Below are 26,334 nucleotides of genomic sequence, written 5' to 3' on the forward strand. Positions count from 1 at the left end.
GTCATTCTCAAGAATAAGATACTTTTATTGTAAAATGATCTGATGTTCTTATTTAGTAGTTAGGGCTTAGTGATAGTTTAAACTGGTTTCTGCTGGTTTTGTTTTTGGATTTATTTACTTATTTGAAAGGCAGAATTACCAACAGTGAGAGAGGGCAAGCTTCCTTCTACTCTCCAAATGGGCACAGTGGCTAATCCAAAGCAGGTAGCCTCTTCCCAGTCTCCTTCGCAAGTGCAGGGGCCCAGGGACTTGAGCCATCCTCTGCTGCTTACTTAGAGAGCTGGATGGGAAGTGGAGCTGCCAGGACTTAAGTCAGTGGTAGGCCAGCAGATGGTGGCTTTACCTGCTTTGTCATGGTGTCAGTCCTGTTTTTTTCTGCTTTTTAATGGTTTTAGTTCATAGGTCAACATACTGGCTCTGTTTTGGGAATTTGGGTCCAGAGATCATCTGGTTTGGGACAAAGTGCCGGATAGAAATGGATAGGCTTTAGGTTGGTTCTGTGTGCCTTAACCAGCCATGTGATATTGGGCAGCTCACTTAACCTTTCTGTTTCCTTATCTGTGAAATGGGTGTTTGCATTGTTGAATTATGGTTGTAGGATTTTTTTTTTAAAGATTTATTTATTTTTATTGGAAAGTCAGATACAGAGAGAAGGAGAGACAGAGAGGAAGATCTCTGTCCGTTGATTCACTCCCCAAGTGGCCACAACGTCTGGAGCTCCGCCAGTGCAAAGCCAGGAACCTCTTCTGGGTCTCCCACGTGGGAGCAGGAACCCAAGGCTTTGGGCTATCCTCAACTGCTTTCCCAGGCCACAAGCAGGGAGCTGGATGGGAAGCGGGGCTGCCAGGATTAGAACCAGTGCCCATAAGGGATCCCGGCACGTTCAAGGCGAGGACTTTAGCTGCTAGACTACCGTGCCGGGCCCTGGTTGTAGTATTTAAACTGTAGAATCTAACTGCACTTCTTTGAGATATTTGCTGTAACACTTGAGTGGTTGGGTCAGCCAGTTCATGCTTGGGTGGATTATTTCTTTGTCCAGTAATTCTGTCACCTGCACGGCTCAGCGTATTCCTCAAGGTGTTCGTCCTCTTCCCACAGGTGACACACTTCTGCAGGCGCTGGAATTGCTGCCCTTGCTCATCCAGACAGTGGAGAAGGCAGCTTCCCAAAGCACTCAGGTTCCCACGGTCACCGAGGGGGTTGCCGCAGCCCTTCTGCTCTCCAAGCTGTCAGTCGCTGATGCACAAGCAGGTGAGGGTCGTGCTTGGGAGGAGTGCCGTGAGGTGTTGGCGCAGCCTGGGCTTCCCGCACAGGCTCAGTTGCTTGTCTGTTGGTCTGTTGGGATGGGCCTCAGGGCATTGAGCTAAAACACTTGTCACTGTCCTTGCTCTGGTGCTGTGCTGCTCTGGGCTGGGTATGTATAGATGACATGTAGATAACCTGGCCTCAGGGTTGGGACTTTGTTTTTATTGGTTAGATGCTTGTAAGGTACAAAAATCAGAAGTATAGCAGGGTGTAGCATGAAATTTTCCCTTAGTCCTGTCCTCCAGCCACCGCGTTCGTCTCCTTGGATAATTGTGTCCGTTACCTGTCTAGTGATAGTCGGTGTGTAAAGAAGCACACTGGATTACATGTGGAGCCTTCAAAAAGTTCATGGAAAATAGGGATTATGAGAAAAGCTGCTGTAAGTCATTTAACTCCAAGATAGGCCTGTTTTTTGTTTCTATTTTTCTATAAATTATTGATGTATCCTTATATAAAACATATTATATACTGAAAGCTGGGAAGGATTTCACCAGCTTGAAAGACCTGATCTAGAGTGAGTCCCTTGCATGGAAGGGCTGGGGCAACATCAGTGTGCAAACCTCAGAATTTCCACCTTGGTATTTGCAGTGGGTGGGAATTCCAGTTGAGGAGGAGCTTGCAAGGAAGGAGCAGGGAACCGCTAGAGGTTTTCATTCAGGACATGATACCAAATGCCTGAGGTTAGTGTACAAAACAGGAGAGCAGTGAGCCTAGAAATGCCTCCTCCTGGTGGGAGGACTCTGCCTGCCTCTCTGGAGGGTCTGCTAGCAAAGCTTGCTCCAGCTGCCTCAGGATGGAAGGGGCCATCCCAGGGGTGAGCTGTGGAGTGAGATGACCTCTTCTTTTCTTCCAGAGACCAGACTGAGCAGTCTCTGGCAGCTGATTGTGGACGACAAGAAGCAGATTTTCACGTCTGAGAAATTCCTGCTCATGGCTTCAGAGGATGGTGAGTTCTTGCCCCCTTAGTTAAATATGAGCTTGGTGCCACATCCGGCGAAGGCATTTGGAGAGCACCCTTCCCCAACCGTTGTCTGACCTGTGAGCTCTGCCAAGCAGTGATCTGGCTCACAGTTTGTCATAGGAATAGATTTCAGTCTTGCAGGGGTGGATAAGGTTAGGGAATGGTGGGGAACTTGGGAAATTTTTGGAGACAGATCAGTGGTGCCTGAGGGTCTGTGATTATAGCTGATTGGCTAATTGGTGCTGTGGTTATACAGACAAGCTGAGAAACTGCTAGGATGTGGCATCCTCTGTGAGGAGACAGAAAAAACTACTGGTCTCCCTCCTCGCAGGAAAGGAACAGTTGATCTTTTAAATTCTGTGTTGCCTTAAGGGTGTCTGGCACTAATTGGTGATTTGAAAAATCTCTTGACTCACAAATCACAACAACCAGTTAAGGAACAGATCTGTTAGTCACTCCCTGGTTTTGCTGGTTCTTTGCTTTTTATTTTTTTATTTTTAAGTTTCTATTTGAGAGGCAGAGAAGAGAGGTGACAGGGGGCCAGTGCTGTGGTTCTTTGTGTTAATCAACTACCTGCAGTGCCAATATCCCAAGTGGACACCAGTTGAAGTTGTGGCTGCTTGATTCCCAATTCAGCTCCCTGCTGTATGCATGGGAAAGCAGTGGAAGAGGGCCAGGATTCTTGGGCCCCTGCTGCCTGGGCGCACGGGAGACCTGGAAGAAGCTCCTGGCCTTTGGCCTTATGCAGCCCCGTTCATTGTGGCCATTTGGAGAGTGAACCAACAGGTGGAAGATTCTTTTTTTCTGTCTCTTTTTCTGTCTGTATGTCTGCATTTTAAATGAATAGAATAATTCTGCTTACTATGTTTGCTTTTATTTATTTATTTATTTTAAGATTTATTTGTTATTGGAAAAGCAAATTTTACAGAGAGGAGAGACACAGAGAAACATTTTCCATCTGCTTTTTCACTCTGCTGGTCCATGTCATCCAAATGGCCAGAGTTGAGCTGATCTGAAGCCAGGAGCTTCTTTTGGGTCTCCCACATGGGTGCAGGGTCCAAGGCTTTGGGCCATCCTCTGCTGCCATTCCAGGCCACAGCCAGGGAGCTGGAAGGGAAGTGTAGCAGCTGGGATACAAACAGGCACCCATATGGAATCCTAGTGGATGTAAAGCCAGGATTTAGTCATAGGCTATTGCGCAGGGCCCCAAATATTTATCCTTTAAGATTTACTTATTTTATTTGTTTAAAAAGCTGAGTAATAGGGGAGAGATGGAGATCTTCCATCCACTGGTTCACCCCTCAAATGGCCACAGTGGCCTGACCTGTGCAAAGCTGAAGCCAGGAGCCAGAAACCTCATGTGTATCTTCCATGTGGGCATGAGGGCCCAACAACTTGTACAGTCATCTACTGCTTTCCCAGATGCCTTAAGAGGGACTAAACTGGAGTGGGAGCAGCTGGGAATTGAACCGGAATTTCAGGTAGTGACTTAACCTATTGCACCACAACACCATTCTTGTTTTTTAAAAAAAGATAGGATGGGGCCCAGCGTGATAACCTAGCAGCTAAAGTCCTTGCCTTGAACGCATAAAGATCCCATATGGGCACTGATTCTAATCCTGGCAGCCCCGGTTCCCATCCAGCTCCCTGCTTGTGGCCTGGGAAAGCAGTTGAGGATGGCCCAAAGCCTTGGGTTCCTGTACCCGTGTGGGAGATCTGGATGAAGCTCTTGGCTCCTGGCTCTTGGCTTTGGATTGGCTGAGCTCTGGCTCTTGCGGCCACTTGGGGAGTGAATCAGCGACCGAAGATCTTCCTCTTGAACTCAAACACTGTGTTTTGGCATGTGAGCATCTTAACTGCTAGACTCAATGCTCACGAGTGTACTTCTTTTTTTTTTTTTAAGATTTATTTTTATTATATTTTATTGGAAAGGCGGATATACAGAGAGGAGAGACAGAGAGGAAGATCTTCCGTCCGATGATTCACTCCCCGACCCCAAGTGAGCGCAATGGCCGATGCTATGCCGATCCAAAGCCAGGAGCCTCTTCCGGGTCTCCCATGCGGGTGCAGAGTCCCAAAGCTTTGGGCCGTCCTCGACTGCTTTCCCGGGCCACAGGCAGGGAGCTGGAAGGGAAGTGGGGCTGCCAGGATTAGAACCGGCACCCATATGGGATCCCAGGCGTGCAAGGCGAGGACTTAACCACTTGCGCCACCGCGCCGGGCCCACGAGTGTACTTCTTTAAAAAATTATTTGTCTATACCCTTCAGTTTTATTGGAAAGAGAAAGAGGGACAACCTCATTTGGTGTTTCTTTCCCCAAAGGCCAAGCCAAAACGAGGAGCATGAAGCTCAGTCTAGATCTTCCACATCTGAGCCACCACCATTGTCTCAGAGCGCATGTTAGCTGGGAACAGTGTTAGGACCAGTGTCGTGGTACAGTGTGTGAAGCCTCTGCTTGCAAAGCTGGCATCTCCTGTTGGAGCGCCTTTTCAAGTCCTGCCTGCTCCGCTTGGAATCTAGCTACCTTCTGGTATCTCTGGGAAAACAGCAGAAGATGGACACTTCCCTCCATCTTGGGATACCCAGATGGAATTCAATGCTTCTTGGCTTTATCCTGGCCCAGCGCTCATTGTGGTGAATATTTAGGGAGTGACGCAGGAAATGAAAGACTCATCTCTGTCCCTCTTTCTCCCTGCTTTTAAAATCTGTCAATCAATCAATTTAAAAAGAAAAGTGAAATGAGGAGCAGAGGTGGAAATAAAATCAGACGTTGTTTAGGTGGCGTCATAACTGTTAACCAAATGCCTGCTCTTCTAATTTTTAATTAGAAAGCATGTGCTTTCTGTATTCCAACAATACCTGTGTCTATAATTAGCAGAAAAGGAAGGAAATATAGGTGAATTTGAATTTCATATCCAATATTAATCACACATTTTGGCATTACTTTTGCAGTACATCACAATTCTGTGTGTGTGCGTGCTTGCGCCCTAGCCTGTCTTAAACCCCCTGCCCTGTTCCTCTCCCAGCTTTGTGCACCGTGTTGCAGCTCACAGAGAGACTTCTTCTTGACCACCCGCATAGACTGACTGGCAACAGCGTCCAGTATGTGAAGCATGCTTACCCTGACTCTTGGGCCGAACAAGGCAAACCCTGATGGGAGCCGGAGACCTGGCTGCTCAGAAGGCGGTGGGGATGTGGGGCAGGAGGGAGGAAGGGGAATTGGCTGTAGAAAACCCTGCTCTGCAGCGTGCCCCAAGAGCACTGTCCCTGTGTCTGCAGGCAGTACCACCGGGCCCTGGTGGCCGTGCTCCTGAGTCGGACCTGGCACGTCCGACGGCAAGCGCAGCAGACTGTCCGGAAGCTGCTCTCCTCCCTCGGGGGCTTCAAGCTGGCTCACGGACTCCTGGAGGAGGTGCAGGCTGTCCTGAGCTCTCACAAGGTAAAGGGGTCTAGGTTTCACGGCTGTGCCTTGCAGGCCTGCTTGGGCCACCAGCTTAGCCCCTGCATGGTGGTTTTGCTTTGTTTTGCTTTTTGAGGGCTTTCTCCTAGGCTGTTCTCTCTGACTCAGACTCGTCCTCCCTGCCCTTTAGCACTGATGATACCTGAATATATAATTCCTTTTAAGGGTTTTTTTTTTCCTCTTCCACTGGCTTTAGACATGTAACCCAACCTTTTGACTCTGAGTAATTGAAAAAACTTGATGTATTTAAAGCATTGTCTTACCCAGTGTCCCTTTTGATAGATGGGGAAAAAATGATCCCTATTTTGTATGAGTTGTCCTGGGAGCGGAAGTGATCTGTCCAGGGCCTCCCAGGTAATGGGAGAAAAATGAAGACAGACCCAAAGGCCTGACTCCTGCAGCGCCTGCAGCTGTGCTTCAGGAGCTCCTTTCCTCCCCACGCCTGCTAGAGGAACACGTGCCAGTGACAGACTTGCAGTCCTGGGCCAGGTGCCTGGGCTGGTTTCTGTCCTGTTGGATCTTTGGGTGCGTGGTGATAGGTGCTCCCTGCTCCCTCGCAGGTCCCAGAGCGGGTGGCTGTGCATGAGGCTTTACTGCAGCTGGGAACACATCTTGGTCTTCTGCTGCCTAACTTGGGCAGAGCTCTGAGCAGTAGGGGCTTATGTCTTGTCTCCATGTAGGTGCTGCCGTTAGATGCTCTAGTGACTGAAGCTGGGGAAGTGACTGAGACGGGCAAGGCGTACGTGTCCCCACGAGTCCTGCAGGAGGCTCTTTGTGTCATCTCTGGAGTGCCAGGGCTCAAGGGCGATGCCACCGACACCGAACAACTGGCGCGGGAGATGCTGATTATCTCCCATCACCCGTGCTTAGGTTGGTGGCTGTGGCGGGTGTGGGAGAGCCAGGGCTCCATTGGGCAGGGTGATGGCAGGCTGGGCAGATGGCCTCCAAGAGCCTCTCTCCCCCTCAGTGGCAGTGCAGTCGGGGCTGTGGCCAGCGCTTCTTACCAGGATGAAGGTTGATCCCGAAGCCTTCATCACCAGGCACCTGGATCAGATCATTCCCAGGATCACCACACAGAATCCACTAAATCAGGTGAGTCACGCGTGAGCTGATTCTGGCTTTGTGTGGGCCTGACCTGTCCTCCCAATTTGCAGGCAGTGAGGAATCAAAGGAGCAGGTAAAGGTGATGAAATAATGGGCTTGTACCCTTGGTGGTGGCAGAGAGGGCAAACTGGGTTAAGCATAAAGAGGAACTTCCTGCCTCACTGAGTTAGCAAATCCAAGTGTGTGACTGAAGCTGGTGTTGGCCTAGTGATGTCCGCCGTGTCTCTGTCTTATCCTCTTGGCTCTGCTTTCCGTGGGGTGGTTCCATTGTCAGTCTGTCCCTTCCTGGTAGTAGGACAGCTGCTGGAGCTTCCTGTTTCCACCTGTGCCCCACTAGCTCCACTGGGGCAAGCGTAATAATGATAACTGGCAGGGGTCTCACTGCCCCTGGTTGGAGGTTGAGAGTGAGAAGAGTGTGTCCTTCAAAATCAGGGGTGAATACTTGCCAGGTGAGGGAGGTGTAGTCTGCCCCGCCTGGCACTTAGGCATGCTGGGGAATTTCAGTGCCAGCCCAGGCCCTCACCTGTGTCTGGTTTCTCTGGCAGTCTTCCATGAATGCCATGGGCTCCCTTTCCATCCTGTCCCCGGATCGCGTCCTGCCACACCTCATCAGCACCATCACTGCCTCCGTGCAGAATCCAGCGTTTTGTCTGGTGACGCGGGAGGAGTTTGCCATCATGCAGACCCCTGCCGGGGAGCTGTACGACAAATCCATCATCCAGAGGTGAGTTCCTCCTGGTGGATTCAGGTGCTTCTTGTCGCCAAGCCCCGTCTTCTGGCTTGTGAGGTGGAGACATGCCTCCTCTGTCGGGTGGTTGTGAGGGGCAGATGAAGCCTCCCCGTCCATTGATGAGTGCCTTCTGCCCTCCTGGCCTGGTGCTCAGGCACTTGGCTGGTGCACTGCTTGAAAAAACTGACTGGGATTTCCTGACCATGGGAGGTTGAAGGACCCGGCTGCTGTTTTCAAGCTGACTGATCGCCTGCTTTGGTTTCTCAGTGCGCAGCAGGACAGTATCAAAAAGGCCAATATGAAGCGAGAGAACAAAGCTTATTCCTTCAAGGAGCAGATCATTGAACTGGAGCTGAAGGAGGTGCGTATGAGGAGGCGTCTCCCGCGAGGAGGCTGAGTGCTGCTACACAGACTGCTCTCTTAGATCGAGTTTTTATTTCTTGAATATATTAGAAAGCCCTCCTTGCCTTTATCAGATAATTCAGGAACGAATCGCTTCTTTACTGCAGCCTTCATCCTGAAGAAACCTGGTGGCTGTGGACTTTGGGGAAGAGGGGAACAGTTATAGGAGGCCCCATGCTGAGTTTGGGGCCTGTGTCACCAACTTAGCACTGGCATGGTGCTTACTGTGCAAGCAGGATTGTCTTGGCCTGGTAGGGGAAGAGCTCTGCTCCATGGAGATGCGATTGCATTGCTTACCCTAACCCCTCAGGAGATAAAGAAGAAGAAAGGCATCAAAGAAGAGGTGCAGCTGACAAGCAAGCAGAAGGAGATGCTGCAGGCCCAGCTGGATAAGGAGGCGCAGATACGCAGGCGGCTGCAGGAGGTAAGTGGCCACCACTCGGACAGGCCTCCGCTGGAAGAGCATCAGGCAGTCCCGGCCTGCTACTCCCCGTCCTGCAGCCAGGCCTTGCTGACTTGTCTTCTGCACCACTCTGCTTGCAGCTGGACGGGGAGCTGGAGACGGCTCTTGGATTGTTGGACTCCATCCTGGCCAAGAACCCCTCAGCCCTGACCCAGTACATTCCGGTTTTGGTGGACTCTTTCTTACCCTTGCTGAAATCTCCGCTGGCTGCCCCCAGGATCAAGAGCCCTTTCCTGGCCTTGGCTGCCTGTGTGATGCCCCCGAGACTCAAGGCTTTGGGTTAGTCTTTGTTGACCGTGGGGAAGGACCAGGTGGTTTGGGAGGTGGGCAGGGATGTACCTAAGTGTGAGAAGCAGTTGGTGACCTGAGCTGTGCCTTCACTGTGGAAGCCAGATCTTAGATAGTAGGTGTCTAGTATCTTTCATTTGGCAGTTCTTTTTCTTTCGTTTTTTTTAAATGAAAAAGTTATTTATGTATATTATATGAAAGGCAGACAAAGGTCATCCATCTTCTGGTTCATTCCCCAGATGTCTGCAGCAGCTAAGGCTGGGCTAAAGCAAAGAACTCAATCTAGAGCCATGCTACCCATGTTGATGGCAGGACCCCAAGTGTTTGAGCCATTGCCTGCCATCTCCCAGGATGCCCATCAGTGGGATGGAGTCGGGGTTTGAACCCAGGCACACTGATAAGGGATGTGAGTTTCCCAAGTGGCAACTTGACAGCTGTGCCAGATACCTGCCCCATTTCAGTTTCCTGAGTGTCTAAAGGGGAAGTTCTCTGCCCACATACCCTTGGGTGCTGCCATGAACTGGGAGTGAGAAACCAGTGAAGACATTTGGTAGCACAGAAGGGGACCAGGCTCCTTTGCTCTGCTCTGGGTCCCTTTTTTGTGCCTGAGCCAGATTTTTTTTTTTTTTTTTTTTAAGATTTATTATTATTGGAAAGTCAAACTTACAGAGAAAAGAAAAAGCAGAGAGAAAGTTGTTCCATCTGCTGGTTTACTCCCTAAGTGGCCACAATGGCTGGAGCTGAGCTGATCTGAAGCCAGAAGCCAGGAGCCAAGAGCCTCTTCCAGGTCTCCCATGCAGGTGTAGGGTCCCAAGGCTTTGGGCCGTCCTCGATTGCTATTTTAGACCACAAACTGGGAGCTGGATGGGAAGCGGAGCAGCCAGGATAGGAACAGGTGCCCATATGGGATCCTGATATGTGTAAGGCGAGGACTTTAGCCACTAGGCTAACTGTGCTGGGCCCAGATCTGTTTGAGTTTCCCCCCTCTGGGTTTCCTCTCTGTGTCACAGGCACTTTGGTGAGCCATGTGACGCTGCGCCTGCTAAAGCCAGAGTGTGCTCTTGATAAGTCCTGGTGCCAGGAAGACCTGTCAGTGGCTGTGAAGAGGGCCGTGACACTGCTGCATACCCACACCATCCCCAGCAGGATGGGCAAGGGCGAGCCAGGTAAGGAATGGGACAGGACCCAGGACACAGGGTGGTCCACCCTGCAGCATCTCAAGGGGGCTTCCTGAGTCCATGTTTTTAGGCCCTCCCATCCTCTCCAATTTTAGTTTCATTAACTGGAAAATGGATGGACTGGAATAGATGAAAGGTTTTGAGTGCAGACTTGGTATTCTTTGAGTTGCTATGATCCCGTTGACCTTTTGTGCACAGTGTCCCCTTCTGTTTTGCCCTCAGGGCAAGGTTTAGGGCAGAAGCAGGATTCTCTTTATTTGGCTTGAGCCAGCAGCTGTCATCTTTGTGGCCCTGTGTGCTTGCTGCCTGTGCAGAGACCTCCAGCCTCAGCTGTGGCACTGCCCTGCCTGTGGGATCACCCCCACTTCCTTCTCCCTCCTACAGATGCTGCGCCCTTATCCGCACCAGCCTTCTCCTTAGTCTTCCCATTGCTGAAGATGGTGCTGACCGAGATGCCCCACCACAGTGAGGAGGACGAGGAGCGAATGGCCCAGATTCTTCAGATCCTCACCGTGCACTCCCAGCTGAGGGCCTCCCCTGGCACCCCGCCTGGCCGTGTGGATGAGGTTGGCAGGGGAGTTCTGCTCTGCCCATGGTTGAGGGGGTTCAGGGAGGCAGGGCTTGGGAGACCTATGGGGAAGTGCAAAGTGTGATTCATATACCTATAGCTGCTACACGTGTTGTGCGGTGTGGTTTCAGTGCAAAAGAAGCTCCTGCTGTTTCTTAGGATGGGGCTGTAGAGATGAGTGAGTGTGGACCTGGTCACATGAGTTCCTGCACCATGCTTCATTCCTTTCTCTTGTGTCTGACCTCACATGTTGAGCAGCACTGCATGTCCCCTGTGTGTGCCCTGGCACACCTGGTATCAACAGTTTTGTAGCACAGGTCTTGGGAGTGGGAGAGCTAGGTCAAGGGGCTTGTTCTGATTTATTCTAAGAGTTTCCTTTTCGCTAAAGAGAAATATCTGTGTGTAAAGCTGAGTACCTCTTCAGCTGAGTATGATCCATTCTTTGACTCTCGCTGACTTTCAAGTGTATCACAGAGTGTATTTGGTGTTAGTTCCTGAAGTTGATTAGGATTAGTATACTTGACTCTGTTGGAAAATGAATGAACCTTCTACACGGAAGTCAGTTTTGTGGCCCAGAATGTTCTTTGGGGAAGAGGATACCACTTGACAGGTCATCAGGCTTAGTTACAGTCCTTCCCCACAACTTTATCCTGACTTTTCTACTGTTCTGTCCTAGAATGGCCCGGAATTGCTGCCTCGAGTGGCCATGCTGCGTCTCCTGACGTGGGTGATTGGGACAGGCTCCCCCCGCCTTCAGGTGAGCTGCTTTTCAGTTGGCTCTTGCTGTGACTCAGGACCCTGAGCCCAGGTTCTGTGCCTCTCTGAGCTCTCACTGTCGGATTTGGACAGAAGAGCTGCTTTTGAGAGCCAGCTTGCACATACTTGTCTAGTGAGGGGCTTTGCTGGAGACCCCTGAATGGGAGCTGGGGTCCTAGCACTAGATGAGCTTTTGGGGGGTGGGTGCTCTGTGTTCAGATCTCCTGCAGCCTGTTAACTGACTGCAATTATAAATCTTTTGCCAACCCATCTAAAGCCAGAAGGTTGATGTCTTCTTTAGGTCTTGGCAGCAGACACCCTTACCACCCTGTGTGCCAGCAGCAGCGGTGAGGAGGGCTGTGCCTTTGCGGAGCAGGAGGAGGTGGACGTGCTGCTCAGTGCCTTGCAGTCCCCGTGTGCCAGCGTGCGGGAGACTTCACTCCGGGTGTGTGTCCACTCTCAGCGGGGGCTCGGGCACTCTGTGCTAGTGCAGACTGTGTGTTCAGGATTCAAGGGGATGGCCCTCACTCATGGGAAGGCCTGGAGACATGGAGATGACAGGAGCAATTCGAGGTCCCGAGTCTCAGTTAAACTAAACACTTGTCATGGCATATTAATGTCTATTTCTTCCCTTACCTATGTTTTAAGCTAGAATAGAGATCTTGGCACTTTTTTAGACAGACCTGGTAAGATCAGATAATATCATCAACCTACTGCTTTGTGGCTTTGGACCACACCTGAAGCATTCCCTTGGAATGAAAAAGCATTGGTTCATCAGTGTTGATCTGTAGCATTTTGCTGTTGCTGCATGACTGGTTGCTAGTAAAAATGTGAAAAGTTATAGACAGCAATATGATAAGTTTCCCTCCAAAATTTATTCAACAAAGAGATTGTACTTTAGTGTGTATGTGAGCACAAAGGGATTATACTTTTTCTGAAGTTTTGTCTATCTTATTTAGATTTTTAAAAAGTACTTATTTATTTATTTGAAAGGCAGAGAGAGATCTTCTATCTTCTGCCTTAATGTCCAAATGTCATCAGTAATGGGGCGGAGCCAGGCCAGAGCCTGGAGCTTGGAACTCTAGGTCCCCACATAAGCACTTGGCCCAGGCACATTATCACGTTATTTGAAAAAGAGTAACCAGGGCTGGAGCTCCTACATGGGCTGCTGCTGGTGGGTCATAGACAATGACTTATTCCATTATGCCGCAATGCTGCGTCCATAGAGTTAATTTTTACATTAAAAAAAAATTGTGCGATTACACAGTCTCAATTTATAAAATCTAGGCATTTGAGGAGACCCTAAGCAGGCAGCGAGTTGAGCTGATTGACAGCAGTGCCTGGACCAGTGCTAATCTGCTGACATTGTCTGCAGTGATTACAAGACATTTTGTATCGTGTACTTGAGATGTGCTGGCAGTATTGAGGAAACGAGGATTTGATTTTTATTGGTTTAAGTTTAAATATAGCCACAATGAGCTCGTGGCTCATAGTTCAGCCTTGAGAGTGGTGAGGAGGTGGGAGAGAGACTAAAGGGACCTGCCTTACACAGAAAATCTCCCCCTTCCCAGGGGCTGATGGAACTGCACATGGTGTTGCCAGCACCTGATACTGATGAGAAAAATGGCTTGAACCTTCTGCGGAGGCTCTGGGTGGTCAGGTTTGACAAGGAGGAGGACATCAGGAAGCTGGCTGAGAGGTGAGAGCCAGGAGGAGGCTGCTCTGTCTCCACCCCTGTTGGGAATTAACCAGACCCAGTGTGACAGGGGTCAGTGAGAGAAGGTCTGGGGGTTAGAATGGGCAGCAGATGTGCTGTGATTCCTTCCTTGAGCTGCCTCCACCTTTGCCTGCCACAGGTTGTGGTCGACCATGAGCCTCAATCTGCAGCCAGACCTCTGCTCCTTGCTGATTGACGATGTGATCTATCACGAGGCAGCCGTGAGGCAGGCTGGAGCTGATGCCCTCTCTCAGGCCGTGGCATGTTACCAGCATAAGGCGGCAGAGGTGATGGGCAGGCTCATGGAGATCTACCAGGAGAAGCTCTATGTGAGTGGCCTGCTGGGTTCTGGGTGATGGGAGGTCAGTGGGACTCTGCTCAGTCCTCTCCGCTCTGGACAGGAGTCTTGGGGCTCACAGTGGCTGTAAACACAGGTTCCCCCCCCCCCCCTTAGTCCCCATGCTTAGCTGAAGATCTGCTGGTCTGGGCTGGGGAAAGCACTGCAGAGGATTCATCTTGTTGTCTATTGCAGCGGCCACCCCCAGTGCTGGACGCTTTGGGACGAGTTATTTCCGAATCTCCTCCAGATCAGTGGGAAGCCAGGTATGTAACCACTGTTTCAGTCCCATTGCACTCTGTTCTCGCCAAGATGCAGTGGATTGGTGGGTGGTGTTGTGTGGAGACAGCGGGGCATAATGATGTCATAGAAAGAAAAAGCAAGGCTTCCTCAAAGTTCCAGGGACCGAAGCTCAGGTGTGGAGCCCTCCGTCCTCCTCTGCCAGCTCTAAGAATGTAAGCGTGGTTTTTATTTTAATTTTTTTAAACCTATTTCCTCAAGTGTGTGAAGGGCACAGTCTGAAGGTGTGGATATTTGACAGCTCTGCTTAAGACTCCATTTTGGGTTGCCTGAATTGGAGTCCTGGCTCTGCTTCCAATCCATCTCCCGACTAAAGCACACCTCGGGAGGCAGCGGGTGGCGGCTCAGGGGCTGGGACTCGTGCTGCTCACGTGAGACCTGGATTGATTTCAGGCTCCTCGCTTTGCCCTAGCCCAGCCTGGGCTGTTGCAGGCATTTGGGGCAGTGAACCAGTAGATGGAAGGTCTCTTGGTTTGCCTCCCCCGGTTTCCCTCTCCACTTTTTCGATAAATACCAAATAAGTGAGTGAAAATTTATTAGAAAAAACAAAGCTCTGTAAAATACTCAGTGATTTATTAGGTCTCTTTTCGCTCAGAGCCCACAGGAAGCATTTGGGTGATTAGGCCTATGTGGATGAGTGAGTGTGTAGCTGGAAGACACCTCCCAGGGCAGCTGCAGCACTCAGAGTGGTGTCAGTTTGCGCTCGTGTTCTCCACTTGGTGGAGTTTTGTGTCAGTGTTGAATGGCATATGGGCTCATCTTTATTTCTTTTATGATTTTGAGAGAGACTGAGAGAGAAGGGGAAAGATTTTATCTACTGGTTCACTTTCCACGTGCTTGGGAGCCAGGAATTCAGTCCAGGTCTCCCATGTGGTTGGCAGAGCTCTAAACACCTAAGCCATCGTGTACTGCTTCCCAGGGTGTACGTCAGCAGGAAGCTGGAATCAGGAGCTGAGGTAGAACTTGAACCCAAGCACTATGATGTGAGATGTGGATTTCTATTCTACCAAATGTCCACTACCCCTCTTTTTTTTTTTCCTGTGTTGGACCAACTATACAATGTGCAGTGATCAAATCAGAGTAATTAGCATGCTCATCACCTTGAACTCGTCTTTTTGGTTCAATTCTTTTCTATTCCAGACCATCAGCAGCTAGGAGTAGAACAGATTCTTTGCACTGGGGACCGTCTTACTACTCTGGCTATAAAGAACAGTATACTGTGGCTTTGTAGAGTTTGTTTGCTTCTCAGTGTTTTTATATCTCTCTCTCTTTTTTGGTGAGGTTATGTATCTGAAAAGGAACATGGGCGTTCCTTTAGCTGTAGTGGCTAAAGTCCTAATATTGCACATGGTGGTTTGTGTCCTGGCAGCTCCCCTTCTGCCCAGCTCCCTGCTTGTGGCCTGGGAAAGCAGTAGGGGATGGTCCAACGCCTTGGGACAAACCCTGCACCCATGAGGAGGCCTGGAGGAGCTCAGCTCAGCTCTGGCTGTGGTGACCACTTGGGGAGTGAACCAGCAGATAAAAAATCTTTCTGCCTCCTTCTCTGTAGATCTGACGTTCCAATTAAATAAATAAATAAATAAATAAATATTTGAAAAAAAGAGTGACACTGAGAAACACAGAGAGAAGGCTTTTCCATCCCCTGGTTCATTTTACAAATGCCTATAGCAGCTAGAGCTGGGCCAGGCTGCAGCCAGGGGCCTGGAACTGCATCCATGTGGGTGGCAGGGGTCCAAGTACATGGACCATCACCTGTCGCCTTTCCAGACATATTAACAGGGAGGTGATTTAGAAGCAGAGCACTTGAGACTTGATGGGCACCCCATATGAAATGCTGCAGCTTGACATGTGTGTCAGAATGCCATTTCTCCCCAAGTACCTTTACATCTTGATTCTTTTCCCTCTTACAACTTGTCTTAGAGGTGGAGTTGGCATGGCATTACACTCAGGTGTGCAGGTCACTGTAGTAGGTAAACTTGGGACAGATGATAGGTGGCTCCTAGTTGGACAAGTAGGTTGTTTCAGACCAGTGGGTAAGCTTTGGGCAGTGGGCTGTGTGCTGTGCCCTCTGCCTGGGAGCAGTGTTTGCTGCTGATGGGGCCTCTTAACGATATGTTGAAAGCTTCTGTCAGCAAAAGAGGCCCCCAGATCAGATCTAGCTTGCCAACATGCTTCCGTTCTTTTCCCAGGTGTGGCTTGGCCTTGGCCCTGAATAAACTCTCCCAGTATTTGGACAGTTCTCAGGTGAAGCCACTCTTTCAGTTTTTTGTCCCTGATGCTCTCAATGACCGAAACCCAGATGTCCGAAAGTGCATGTTAGATGCAGCCCTTGCAACACTGAACACCCATGGAAAGGTAAGAAGGTTCATTCCACCAGACACGTAGATAGGGCTGAGCCATGGACACAGAAGTGCTAGCTATTGGTGCAAAATCACATTTTTGTTTCTTTTGAGCCTAAAAGACACTGAGAGGTTGTCTGCTGTGGTCTTTGGGGAAACCTGCTGGCGTTGCTGTGTGGCTTGTCGGGATGCCTGTCTCAGAGCCAGGCTTAGGCTTGATCCTTGGGCAGACTCTGGTCGCCAGATGCAGCCTTATGTTCTGGGTGCCTTCACTTCTAGGAGAATGTCAACTCGCTGCTGCCAGTGTTTGAGGAATTCCTGAAGAATGCGCCCAATGATGCCAGCTATGATGCCGTGCGGCAGAGTGTGGTGGTTCTGATGGGCTCTCTGGCGAAGCACCTGGACAAGAGCGACCCCAAAGTGAAGCCCATTGTTGCCAAGCTTATTGCTGCCCTCTCCACGCCCTCCCAGCAGGTACTGGTGGCCTGATCTGGGGCCCACAAACCTGATTAGTAATTGGGATCTGACTTAAGATGCACAGAAGGATGCTAGGAGCCGGGTGCGGTGATTCTCTATGAGGAGTCATTCCCTCTCCCAGGGGAGATCCTGGTAGGTAGTCTCCAGCCCATTGTAGTGTGCACCCTGATGGGACATGCGTGTCATGAGAGGGTCACAAAACACTGTGTCTTGTCTCCTGTGATACCCTCAGGAGGAACTGAGGTGGGGCTTGGTGACATTAGCTGTGGGTGTCGTAGAGGATTGTGAGTCACCAAAAACGCAGTAGTTGTGTTTGCTGTGCTGAGGCGGTGTTCCCTCCCATAGGTGCAGGAGTCCGTGGCGAGCTGCCTGCCGCCCCTTGTGCCAGCCATCAAGGAAGAAGCCGGGGGGATGATCCAAAGGCTCATGCAACAGCTATTAGAGTCAGACAAGTATGCAGAGCGCAAAGGAGCCGCCTACGGTCTGGCAGGCCTGGTGAAGGGCCTAGGCATCCTGTCACTGAAGCAGCAGGAAATGATGGCAGCGCTGACCGATGCCATCCAGGACAAGAAGAACTTCCGCAGACGAGAGGGTGAGTGTGTCTGAGCTTGATGCCGGTGGAGGAAGGAACATGGCCTTCTTTCCCCAACTTGTGGACTGGTGCCTATATAGGCAGCACCAGGGCCATGCTAACTTGACCTGAGTTTTTCTACTTTTTTTTTTTTTCAAGGTTTACTTATTTGAAAGGTACAGTTATAAAAAGAGGGAGGGACAGGAAAAGATCTTTCATATCTTTCACCTGCTGGTTCACTCTCCAAATTGCTGCAGTGGCTATGGCTGGGCCAGGCTGAAGCTTGGAACTCAGATTGCCATCCGGTCTTCCACGTGGATACCGGGGGCCCAGGCATTTGGGCCACCTTCTTGTATTTTCCCAGACAAGTTAGCAGAGAGCTAGATCAGGTTTGGAGCAGCTGGGACTTAAACCAGTACCCATAATGCCAGCTGCTGAACTTTCTGTGCTTGAACTCATCAGTACCCTTTTGTTGGAGAGACTCTGTGTTGTGCTAGCCATTAGTACTGAGCAATGATGCATGACTGCTGCTGTGGCTATGTCTGCCATAACCCTGCTGTGTGGCTGCTAGAGCTGAGACACTGTGTGTTGCACGTCAGTCTCACAGCTGCCTAGAGAGTGAAGAGGTGCAGGAAAATGGCCAGCCCTCGCAGTCCCCTGTCTGTCCCAGCGAACCCATCTTCTCTCACCCTAGGTGCCCTGTTTGCCTTTGAGATGCTCTGCACCATGCTGGGCAAGCTTTTCGAGCCCTACGTGGTTCATGTGCTGCCCCACCTGTTGCTTTGCTTCGGGGATGGAAACCAGTACGTGCGTGAGGTAAGTCCCAAGCCCACACATAACCGAGGCACCTGCTGGTGAGGCCCAGTCAGGGAGACTCTGGGATGGTGGACGTTCGTCTTGTCTGCACCCCAGGCTCTGGCAACTGGTGTGTATTCTCGGCTCTGTCTGCTGTGCTGGGTGGGTTTGGTACAAACACTTGGTGAATGACACTCCCTGGAGGGCCCCGGGATGTGCATGAGCATTGGGCCCTTGCATGGGTGAGGAGGCCCCTGAACGTCTTCTCTCCTTCCTTGAGGCTGCAGATGATTGTGCCAAAGCTGTAATGAGCAACCTGAGTGCTCACGGGGTGAAGCTGGTGCTCCCCTCCCTGCTGGCGGCCCTGGAGGAGGAGTCCTGGAGAACCAAAGCCGGTACAGTTGCTTCCTTCTGCCTTCCTTCTTGCCTTCCTGTTCTGGAAACTTCTCTCAGCAGGGGTTGGGGCAGGCTCCGTTCTTATCCTGTGTGTAGAAGTCCAGCCCAGAGAGAAGCCCAGGGCTCTGTACGTTTGGGCACTCTATCCTTATATGGTTGGTATGCTTTCACAGGCTGCAGCACCCAACACAGGACATTGTAGAGCTTTAAGGCCACTCGGTGGCTGGTTCTGTGGCTTTCAAGCTTTTTTTTTCTCACTAAAATTCTTTTATATATATATATATAATATTGTCTAATATACAAGACTTGGAAACAGAGCTTGTTCGATTGTAGAGGGCAGGAGAGATGGTGGTGTGGGGGTTTTGAGGTTTGGAAGCCCTCTTCCACATGGCCTCTCCTTTGGTACTTCATGCTTTGCCCTATTATTCAAAGCATCATAGTTCTAGGGGAGCATATTAGTGACTGGCCTTAGAGCACCATGAATGCTAAGCCAGGTCATCCCCATTTTGGTCTGCTTCTTTTCCCTATGCTGCCCCTCATGGGGCTCCTAGGCTCAGCAACCTCAAGCAGTTTCTGTTCCCTCTGCTAGAGCCGGTCAGCTGCTCTCCTAGGGACTACTTGGATATGGTCTGTAGGGCAGTCAGGATGTCCCCTCCCCATGCAGTAAGTAGCCAGGCCAGGTGACTTGCTGGCCTTGTGCCCGGTGACTTACTGCTGGATGTGTGTCTGTTGTCTGTAGGGTCAGTGGAGCTGCTTGGGGCCATGGCATACTGTGCTCCCAAGCAGCTGTCGTCCTGCCTACCCAACATTGTGCCCAAGCTCACAGAGGTGCTGACCGACTCCCACGTCAAAGTTCAGAAAGCAGGACAGCAGGCCCTCCGGCAGATTGGCTCTGTCATCAGGAACCCGGAGATTCTGGGTATGTGTTCCCTCCCAGGGCACTGCTTTCCCTTCCCCACCACCCCTGGAAGTCACCTCTCCTCCCAGACCTTTGAATGCTGTAGGAAACATGCCCACCCCATCTTGTTGTGTCTTCTAAATGCCGGGAAGGTAGCTTGAAAGCAATTTGTTCTCTCAGTAGTCTGGAGATGTCATTGGCTACTCATGCGGACACCCAGAGAAGCTTGACTCAGAGACCCTTAAGTTCTGGGTAAAAATGAGGCAATGGAATTGAGCAGCACACTAGTCCCCCTTGATGCCATCCCAGGTATCTGCTTTTTGGGGGAACTTCCTGTTCCATGTCTTTACAGGAGTGTGGTAGATGAAAGCGTTAATCCCCTTGACTGCACTCACCTGCTTGTACTTGCAGGTTTCTGGTTCAAGTGCCTGTGCTCAGTATGTATTTTAGCTGGGATATTGCCAGATACCTTTTCATTCAGAAAGTGATGGAGTCCTTTTTATTTTTTCCCTTGTGTTGCTTTTTTGAAGAGATTTTTATTTATTTGTGAGGCATAGAGAGTTCCTGTTGGCTGGTTCACCCGCAGGTACCTACACCTGGGACTGCGATCGGGAGCCAGGAACCCATTCTGGGCCTCCCGTGTGGGTTGCAGCGATCCAGCTGCTTCAGCCGTCACTTGCTCCTCTCCCTAGCCTCTGAAACTATTGCTTATCTCTGCACCCCTGTGAATTCAGCTGCTGCTTCCTCAGGTGTATACGCGAAGAAGTGGAGCAATTAGGAATTGAACCAGTATCCACAAGGGATGTCAGTATTGCAGGCAGTGGCTTAACTCACTGCACCACAACACTGGTCTCAGTTTCACTTTTTGAGAGGCCATTTTTCAATGTCCAAATGATTGTGCCATTGGACATACTTCACAGCAATGGATAAGGGTTTCAGTCGCTAACACTTGTCATTTAATTTGTGCTTCTCTATTGGCCAGTAATGATGAACCACCTTCCATTTGGTTGTTGACCATTTATACAGCTTTAGAGTACTCCCTGAAGTCTTTTGATCATTTTGAAATCATTTGTTTTTAATAATAATTCATTGGATACCAAGAAATTAAAAAAAAAAATATTTGAAAGGTAGAGTCAATGGAGAGAGAGGTATTCCATCTGCTGATACCATTCTCAAATGTCTGCAAGGGCAGGGGCTGGGCTGAAGCCAGGAGCTCATCCAGGTTTCTCACAGGAGTCCCAGGGTCCCCAGGACTCAGGTCCATCTTCTGCTGCCTTCCAAGACACATAAGTAGAGTATCTGGGACTTGAACCAGTGCCCATGTCAAAGCCAGCAATTCGCCACTAGCATGATGCCAGCCCCTAGCATGAGTCTTTGTGGTGGTTAAGCTCCCTGTGCTTGTGGAAGGGAGAAGCCAGCTATCCCCCCTGGAATCTCTCCTACCAGGCTGCTCAGTGCTTGATCAGCTTTTGTCTGGTCTTTGCTGCTGTAAGCCCTGTGAGCTTCCCTCCCACCACTGGTTCACAGGCTTTTGTTTTTTTTGTTTGTTTGTTTGTTTGTTTTTTAAAGATTGATTTTATTTTTTATTGGAAAGGCAGATATACAGAGAGGAGAGACAGAGAGGAAGATCTTCCGTCCGATGATTCACTCCCCGACCCCAAGTGAGCGCAATGGCCGATGCTATGCCGATCCGAAGCCAGGAGACTCTTCCGGGTCTCCCACGCGGGTGCAGGGTCCCAAAGCTTCGGGCTGTCCTCGACTGCTTTCCCAGGCCCCAAGTGGGGAGCTGGATGGGAAGAGGGGCCGCCGGGATTAGAACCGGCGCCCATATGGGATCCCGGGCGTGCAAGTCGAGGACCTTAACCACTTGCGCCACTGCACCGGGCCCGCTTTTGGTTTTTTATAAAGAAACTTCACAAAACTGCTTTTGAGTAACTGGTTGTAGGCTAAGGCCTGTGGTGCCCAAGAAACACTCCTGCGGGGCATAGCTCTATGGCTGCCGCTCAGGATGTAGTGAAACCAGCTGACAGCTGCCCTGCTAGGTCACTGCTCTGGAGCACAGGGTGCTAGCTGCCGCCCTCATGGCCACCTGTACTTCCTGTCGAATGGGCAAGGAGCACTCTTAGCAGACAGGCTGACTTTCCTAGTGAGTAACTTGTGGGGCTACGGGGAGGAGTTGCTGTGGGGTCTCCTTTGTCCTGAACCACTGTGGTTCCGAGGGCGTTGTAACCTTGCTGTCACCCAGTGTTGTACAGCCAGCCTCTCTCCTGTGTGGACCTGTAGCTATTGCCCCAGTGCTGCTGGACGCCCTGACGGACCCTTCAAGAAAGACCCAGAAGTGCCTGCAGACCCTGCTGGACACCAAGTTTGTCCATTTCATTGATGCCCCATCCCTGGCGCTCATCATGCCCATTGTGCAGCGAGCCTTCCAGGACCGTTCTACAGACACACGGAAGATGGCAGCGCAGATTATTGGCAACATGTACTCCCTGACAGATCAGAAGGTAGCAGCCCAGCTGGGGATGGAGTGGGACAGACCACCAGAGGCCAGTTCAGGGTGTGTGTCCTTGCCATGGCACACGGGGGGATAGAGGCAGAGATAATATCTGGGCTCTGGGGGCACCTTGCAGCACCCCGGTTCAAGTCCTGATTAGCTGAGTCTTCGGGGCGGCCTCCCCATTTTGAGTGTGGAGGAGTGCTGATAAAGTGGCTGCTGCTTTTAATGCTTGCAGCACTTGCTTGTTGAGAGCGTTTGCTCTGTCAGCTTGTCAGAGGAGTTTAACCTGGTTTGGGAGATTTGCTTCATTACCCTGCTCTGCTTTGTTGAGGCTGTGGGTAAAAGAGATGAGATGGAAAACTCATGTCAGTCCTAGAAAACCAGGAAATTTAAAAATCAAGTTTTGCCCATAAAGAAATTTGTGCTAATGTTTTTTAGCTCTATTAAAAGAATTATATTCCCGAACATAAACTTTCTAACACATTATTCGTAAAGCTGATTTTTAATACTTATGTAATATTCCAAGTGTATATTCTATAACTTACGTAATGCTAGCGTTGGTCATATAGTGTCCAAGGTTTATTTGCTATTTTAAGAGATGCTGCAGTGAACATAAGGCTTTTTCTATATTTAAAATGACTCCCTAAAACTGAATGCTACATTAAGAGCCATAAACATTTTAAGGTGCAAAAGGGAAAATGGTAAGGAAATTGTGAAAGGAATGTACCAGCAATAATTTACTAAACATTGAAGTCTGGGTAGGCTTTGGTCCCAAGAGCAGAGAGGAGTAATAAGAGCTTTGGCCTGTAGCTGTGGTGACTGTGACCTGCTAAGGGTGGGTCTGGGGACCCTTGCCTGTTTCCCGGAGTAATTGTCCCTTCAAGGAAACAGGAGAATTGCTCTTGGCCTGTCTCCCCAGCCCTGTTCTCTGAGCCGTTGGGTTTTCATTCTTGAGCACTCCTTGTCAGCACAGTGGTGCAGGTAGGGTCCACAGTCACATGGGTCCTGGAGAAAGCAGGATCAGGTCTCTTGCCCGACTCACCTTCTGTTGTTGCAGGACTTGGCTCCTTACCTGCCCAGTGTAACACCTGGCCTGAAAGCCTCTCTTCTGGACCCCGTGCCTGAGGTGAGTGGAACTTGAGGGGATAAGCTCATGCTGTGGCCCAGTCCTACAGAAATGGTTACCATCATCAGGTAGAGGGGAGACTTACATGGCTGCCCTGATTTGAGCCGCATCTTACCATCCCTGACAGGTGCGTACTGTGTCTGCCAAGGCTCTGGGGGCCATGGTGAAGGGCATGGGGGAGTCCTGTTTTGAGGACTTGCTGCCATGGCTGATGGAGACGCTGACCTATGAACAGAGTTCTGTGGATCGTTCTGGTGCTGCACAAGGTGAGGCCAGAGTGGCCCCAGAGGCCAGGCAGGGGATGCCTCCAGGGGCCCCCAGCTCCAGTGGGGTTCATTATGTCCTTACATTGCAGGGTTGGCTGAGGTCATGGCTGGCTTGGGAGTAGAGAAGTTGGAGAAGTTGATGCCAGAAATTGTGGCTACAGCCAGTAAAGTGGACATTGCACCTCATGTTCGAGATGGCTACATCATGATGTTCAACTACCTGCCCATCACCTTTGGGGACAAGTTCACTCCCTATGTGGGGCCCATCATCCCCTGTATCCTCAAAGTAGGTACCCATCATCATGCTGAGGCTAAAAAAAAAGAAAATGAGCGAGCAGGCTGTGGGTGCTTTCCTAGAGTTGCTAGGTCTGCCTGCAGCTGGGGCCTCTCATTGGTTCTTCAAGGAGCCCTATTTTCATTTGGTCTGAGTGCCCAGGACAAGGTGTCCCTGACTGACCCACCTTTTATGTGCCCAGGCTCTGGCAGATGAGAATGAGTTTGTGCGTGACACCGCCCTGCGTGCAGGCCAGCGGGTCATCTCCATGTACGCCGAGACGGCTATCGCGTTGCTGCTGCCCCAGCTGGAGCAAGGCCTCTTTGACGACCTCTGGAGAATTCGGTGAGAGCAGGAGATGGGTAGACCAATGGGCTGTTTGTACTTGGGAACTCTATTGAGAAATCGAAGGCAGTGTTTCCAGACCTTTCTGCCTTATCCAGACCCTTACTTTTCACCAAATGCAATGCCCTGTAGCAATCTGCTTCTGCTTCTCCTCTATGCAGTCCTCCCTCTATGCAGTCCTCCACTTTGTATCAAGATTTCAATTAAGATACCTAATCTGGAAATTCGGCTTGTTGGAATTTATTCTGACAAAATATTGGTCCAGTGACCAATGTTTGTCACAGTATTACCTAACATTTGAAAAAATTGGAAGTTGTTAGCACATTTATACAATATGCTTTATTCAGCCATTACAACGAGTGGTTGAAAGCTCTGAAAGAATATAGAAAACTCTGATGGAGTTTTGAAGGACAACAGAGGATGTGGCCTGGCCATATGGTGCAGGCCCAGTTCTCATGTTTGGGAATGTTTGTGTGTTTGTGAGTGGTCAAAAAGTGGGCACAAGGCTATCTTGAGCAGGCTAGGGCATTCGCCTGGGTGGTGCAAGACCCAGTGGTGGTTTATCCTCATCCTTTATGTTTTTCTCTATTTCTTTAATTCTGGTTTGAATATAATTTTACCAAAAAATTATTTATTTGAAAAGCAGGTGACACACAGGGATGCCTTCCATCTGCTGGTTCGCTCTCTCAATGCCAACAACAGCTGGGGCTAGACCAGAGCAAAGCCCCAATCCAGGATCCATCAGGGTGTCTCACTTGCAGGGCAGGAGCAGTACTGGGCATCATTGCTGTCTCCCTCTCACAGTAGCAGGAGGCTGGGTTGGAAGAGTACTGAGGATTCACACCAGGCATTCTGGTGTAGGACGCTGGGGTTACAGTAATCTGCTGTGCCCTGGACAGAGAAGTAGAGAAGGCAGAGTCAGAGGTGTCTTACATCCACTGGTTCATTCCCACAATGGCCACAATAGCCAGGGCTGGTCCACATTGAAGCCGGAAATCTAGAATTCTACTTGGATCATCTAGTCGGTGGCAGGAACCCAAGCACTTGGGCAGTTTTTTCTGCTACTTTCTCAGGCACATTAGCAGGAAGTTGGATCAGAGGTAGACAAACCAAGACTTGAAATTGGTGCTCTGACAGGAGAGGCTGACATCATAGTGGCAGTTTAATCTGTCTGCTATGCTGCAGTGCTTACTCTCTTTATATTACATTATAGTGAGTTACAGTAAGAGAGAGAGAGAGAGTGATTTTTCCATCCACTCGTTTGCTACTCAAATGGCTGCACAGGCTGAAGGCAGGAGCTAGGAGCTTCTTCTGGATCACGCACATGGCTGCAGGACCATGCACATAGATCAAGCACATGGATGGCCCACGCACTCGGACCATCGTTGGCTGATTTCTTTTCCCAGGCACATTAGCAGGGTGCTGGATTGAAAGTGAAACAGCCAGGTCTCTAGCCAGTGCCCGTATAGGATTCCTGCATTACAGGCGGTGGCTCTACCAGCTATGGCACAGTGCTGGCTTCAAAATATTTTTTCTCTAAACATTAAAAGCACTAAACCTAATTTAATTTGAGGAAAAAAAATGTTTATCCTTTTAAGATTTCCTGGTTTTTCTACTTCTGATGATATCATTGTAGTTACCTGCTTTCCCTCCCCATTTTTTGGCTTTCTAATACTTTCTTCCAATTTTTAGTGTGTAGCAATTTTAGTATATGCCTGTTTTTTCCATTATTTGAGTTCTATATGATCATTAGTACAACCAGTAAGTACAAATACTAGAAAATATGTGGAAAGACATGGAAATTGTTTGTAGTCATTTCCCATTCCAAGAGAAGCTCTGAGGCCCTCCAGGGCTGGGCTGTGCCCCCAGACCGCCTTGTGCAGCTGTGGATCTTGTTTTGGCTCCTCACAGGTTCAGTTCCGTTCAGCTCCTTGGGGATCTCCTGTTCCACATCTCGGGGGTCACTGGGAAGATGACAACAGAAACTGCCTCTGAGGATGATAACTTCGGGACCGCGCAATCCAACAAGGTGTGTGCCTGGGTTCAGTTGGAGTTCCTCCTGGGGCCTGTGCCCAGGAGCTTTGCCCACCGTGTGTTCTTTCCCTGACTGCAGGCTATCATCACTGCCCTGGGAGTGGATCGCCGGAACCGGGTGCTAGCAGGACTGTACATGGGCCGCTCCGACACCCAGCTGGTGGTGCGGCAGGCATCCCTGCACGTCTGGAAGATTGTCGTCTCCAATACCCCCCGCACTTTGCGAGAGATCCTGCCTACCCTCTTTGGGCTCCTTCTGGGTTTCCTGGCCAGCACTTGTGCAGATAAAAGAACGGTAAATTTCTTGGGCCTTATTCTGTCCCAGCAATTCCTGATGCCCCCTTTGAGAGTCTAGAAATCAGATATATGGGGCCTGGCAGAGGCCCTAGTATCTTTAAATAGGGAAGTGTTTAGTTATTTAGTTTGTTTGCAGATGATCTTTAAGCATCTAGTATGTGTTGAGCAGGAATTTTTGTTGTTGTTGTTTGTTTAAGATTTATTTTTATTGGAAAGGCAGATCAGATTGATGGAGAGAAGGAGAAGCAGAGAGAAAGATGCTGCATTTGCTGGTTCACTCCCCAAGTGGCCGCAATGGCTGGAACTTGGCCAATTTGAAGCCAGGAGCCTCTTCCTTGTCTCCCGCGTGGGTGCAGGTTGGACCATCCTCCACTGCTTTCCCTGGCCACAGGCAGGGAGATGCATGGGAAGTGGATTCCCTGGGACATGAATTGGTGTTCATGTGGAATC

At 50.0% G+C, this 26,334-nt stretch overlaps 1 protein-coding gene across 1 annotated transcript in view; it reads left to right on the forward strand.

Moving 5' to 3' along the window:
• Positions 1 to 26,334, forward strand: part of GCN1 (GCN1 activator of EIF2AK4) — a 63,666-nt gene that overhangs the window by 20,074 nt on the left and 17,258 nt on the right. The window contains exons 15-44 of the mRNA XM_041003961.1: positions 1,099 to 1,251; positions 2,159 to 2,251; positions 5,293 to 5,368; positions 5,546 to 5,705; positions 6,407 to 6,596; positions 6,694 to 6,818; positions 7,376 to 7,554; positions 7,828 to 7,921; positions 8,273 to 8,386; positions 8,506 to 8,704; positions 9,724 to 9,879; positions 10,276 to 10,457; positions 11,136 to 11,216; positions 11,517 to 11,660; positions 12,787 to 12,914; positions 13,072 to 13,261; positions 13,465 to 13,535; positions 15,759 to 15,924; positions 16,188 to 16,382; positions 16,731 to 16,977; positions 17,651 to 17,772; positions 18,032 to 18,146; positions 18,887 to 19,066; positions 21,329 to 21,549; positions 22,600 to 22,668; positions 22,796 to 22,934; positions 23,024 to 23,220; positions 23,411 to 23,553; positions 25,465 to 25,582; positions 25,667 to 25,882. Of these exons, the coding sequence (XP_040859895.1) occupies positions 1,099 to 1,251; positions 2,159 to 2,251; positions 5,293 to 5,368; positions 5,546 to 5,705; positions 6,407 to 6,596; positions 6,694 to 6,818; positions 7,376 to 7,554; positions 7,828 to 7,921; positions 8,273 to 8,386; positions 8,506 to 8,704; positions 9,724 to 9,879; positions 10,276 to 10,457; positions 11,136 to 11,216; positions 11,517 to 11,660; positions 12,787 to 12,914; positions 13,072 to 13,261; positions 13,465 to 13,535; positions 15,759 to 15,924; positions 16,188 to 16,382; positions 16,731 to 16,977; positions 17,651 to 17,772; positions 18,032 to 18,146; positions 18,887 to 19,066; positions 21,329 to 21,549; positions 22,600 to 22,668; positions 22,796 to 22,934; positions 23,024 to 23,220; positions 23,411 to 23,553; positions 25,465 to 25,582; positions 25,667 to 25,882 (4,463 nt within the window). The remainder of the gene's footprint in view (positions 1 to 1,098; positions 1,252 to 2,158; positions 2,252 to 5,292; positions 5,369 to 5,545; positions 5,706 to 6,406; positions 6,597 to 6,693; positions 6,819 to 7,375; positions 7,555 to 7,827; positions 7,922 to 8,272; positions 8,387 to 8,505; positions 8,705 to 9,723; positions 9,880 to 10,275; positions 10,458 to 11,135; positions 11,217 to 11,516; positions 11,661 to 12,786; positions 12,915 to 13,071; positions 13,262 to 13,464; positions 13,536 to 15,758; positions 15,925 to 16,187; positions 16,383 to 16,730; positions 16,978 to 17,650; positions 17,773 to 18,031; positions 18,147 to 18,886; positions 19,067 to 21,328; positions 21,550 to 22,599; positions 22,669 to 22,795; positions 22,935 to 23,023; positions 23,221 to 23,410; positions 23,554 to 25,464; positions 25,583 to 25,666; positions 25,883 to 26,334) is intronic.

The sequence above is a fragment of the Ochotona curzoniae genome, unplaced genomic scaffold, assembly GCF_017591425.1.
Source record: "Ochotona curzoniae isolate NIBS_2020 unplaced genomic scaffold, NIBS_Ocur_1.0 scaffold_274, whole genome shotgun sequence".
Lineage (NCBI taxonomy): Eukaryota > Metazoa > Chordata > Mammalia > Lagomorpha > Ochotonidae > Ochotona > Ochotona curzoniae.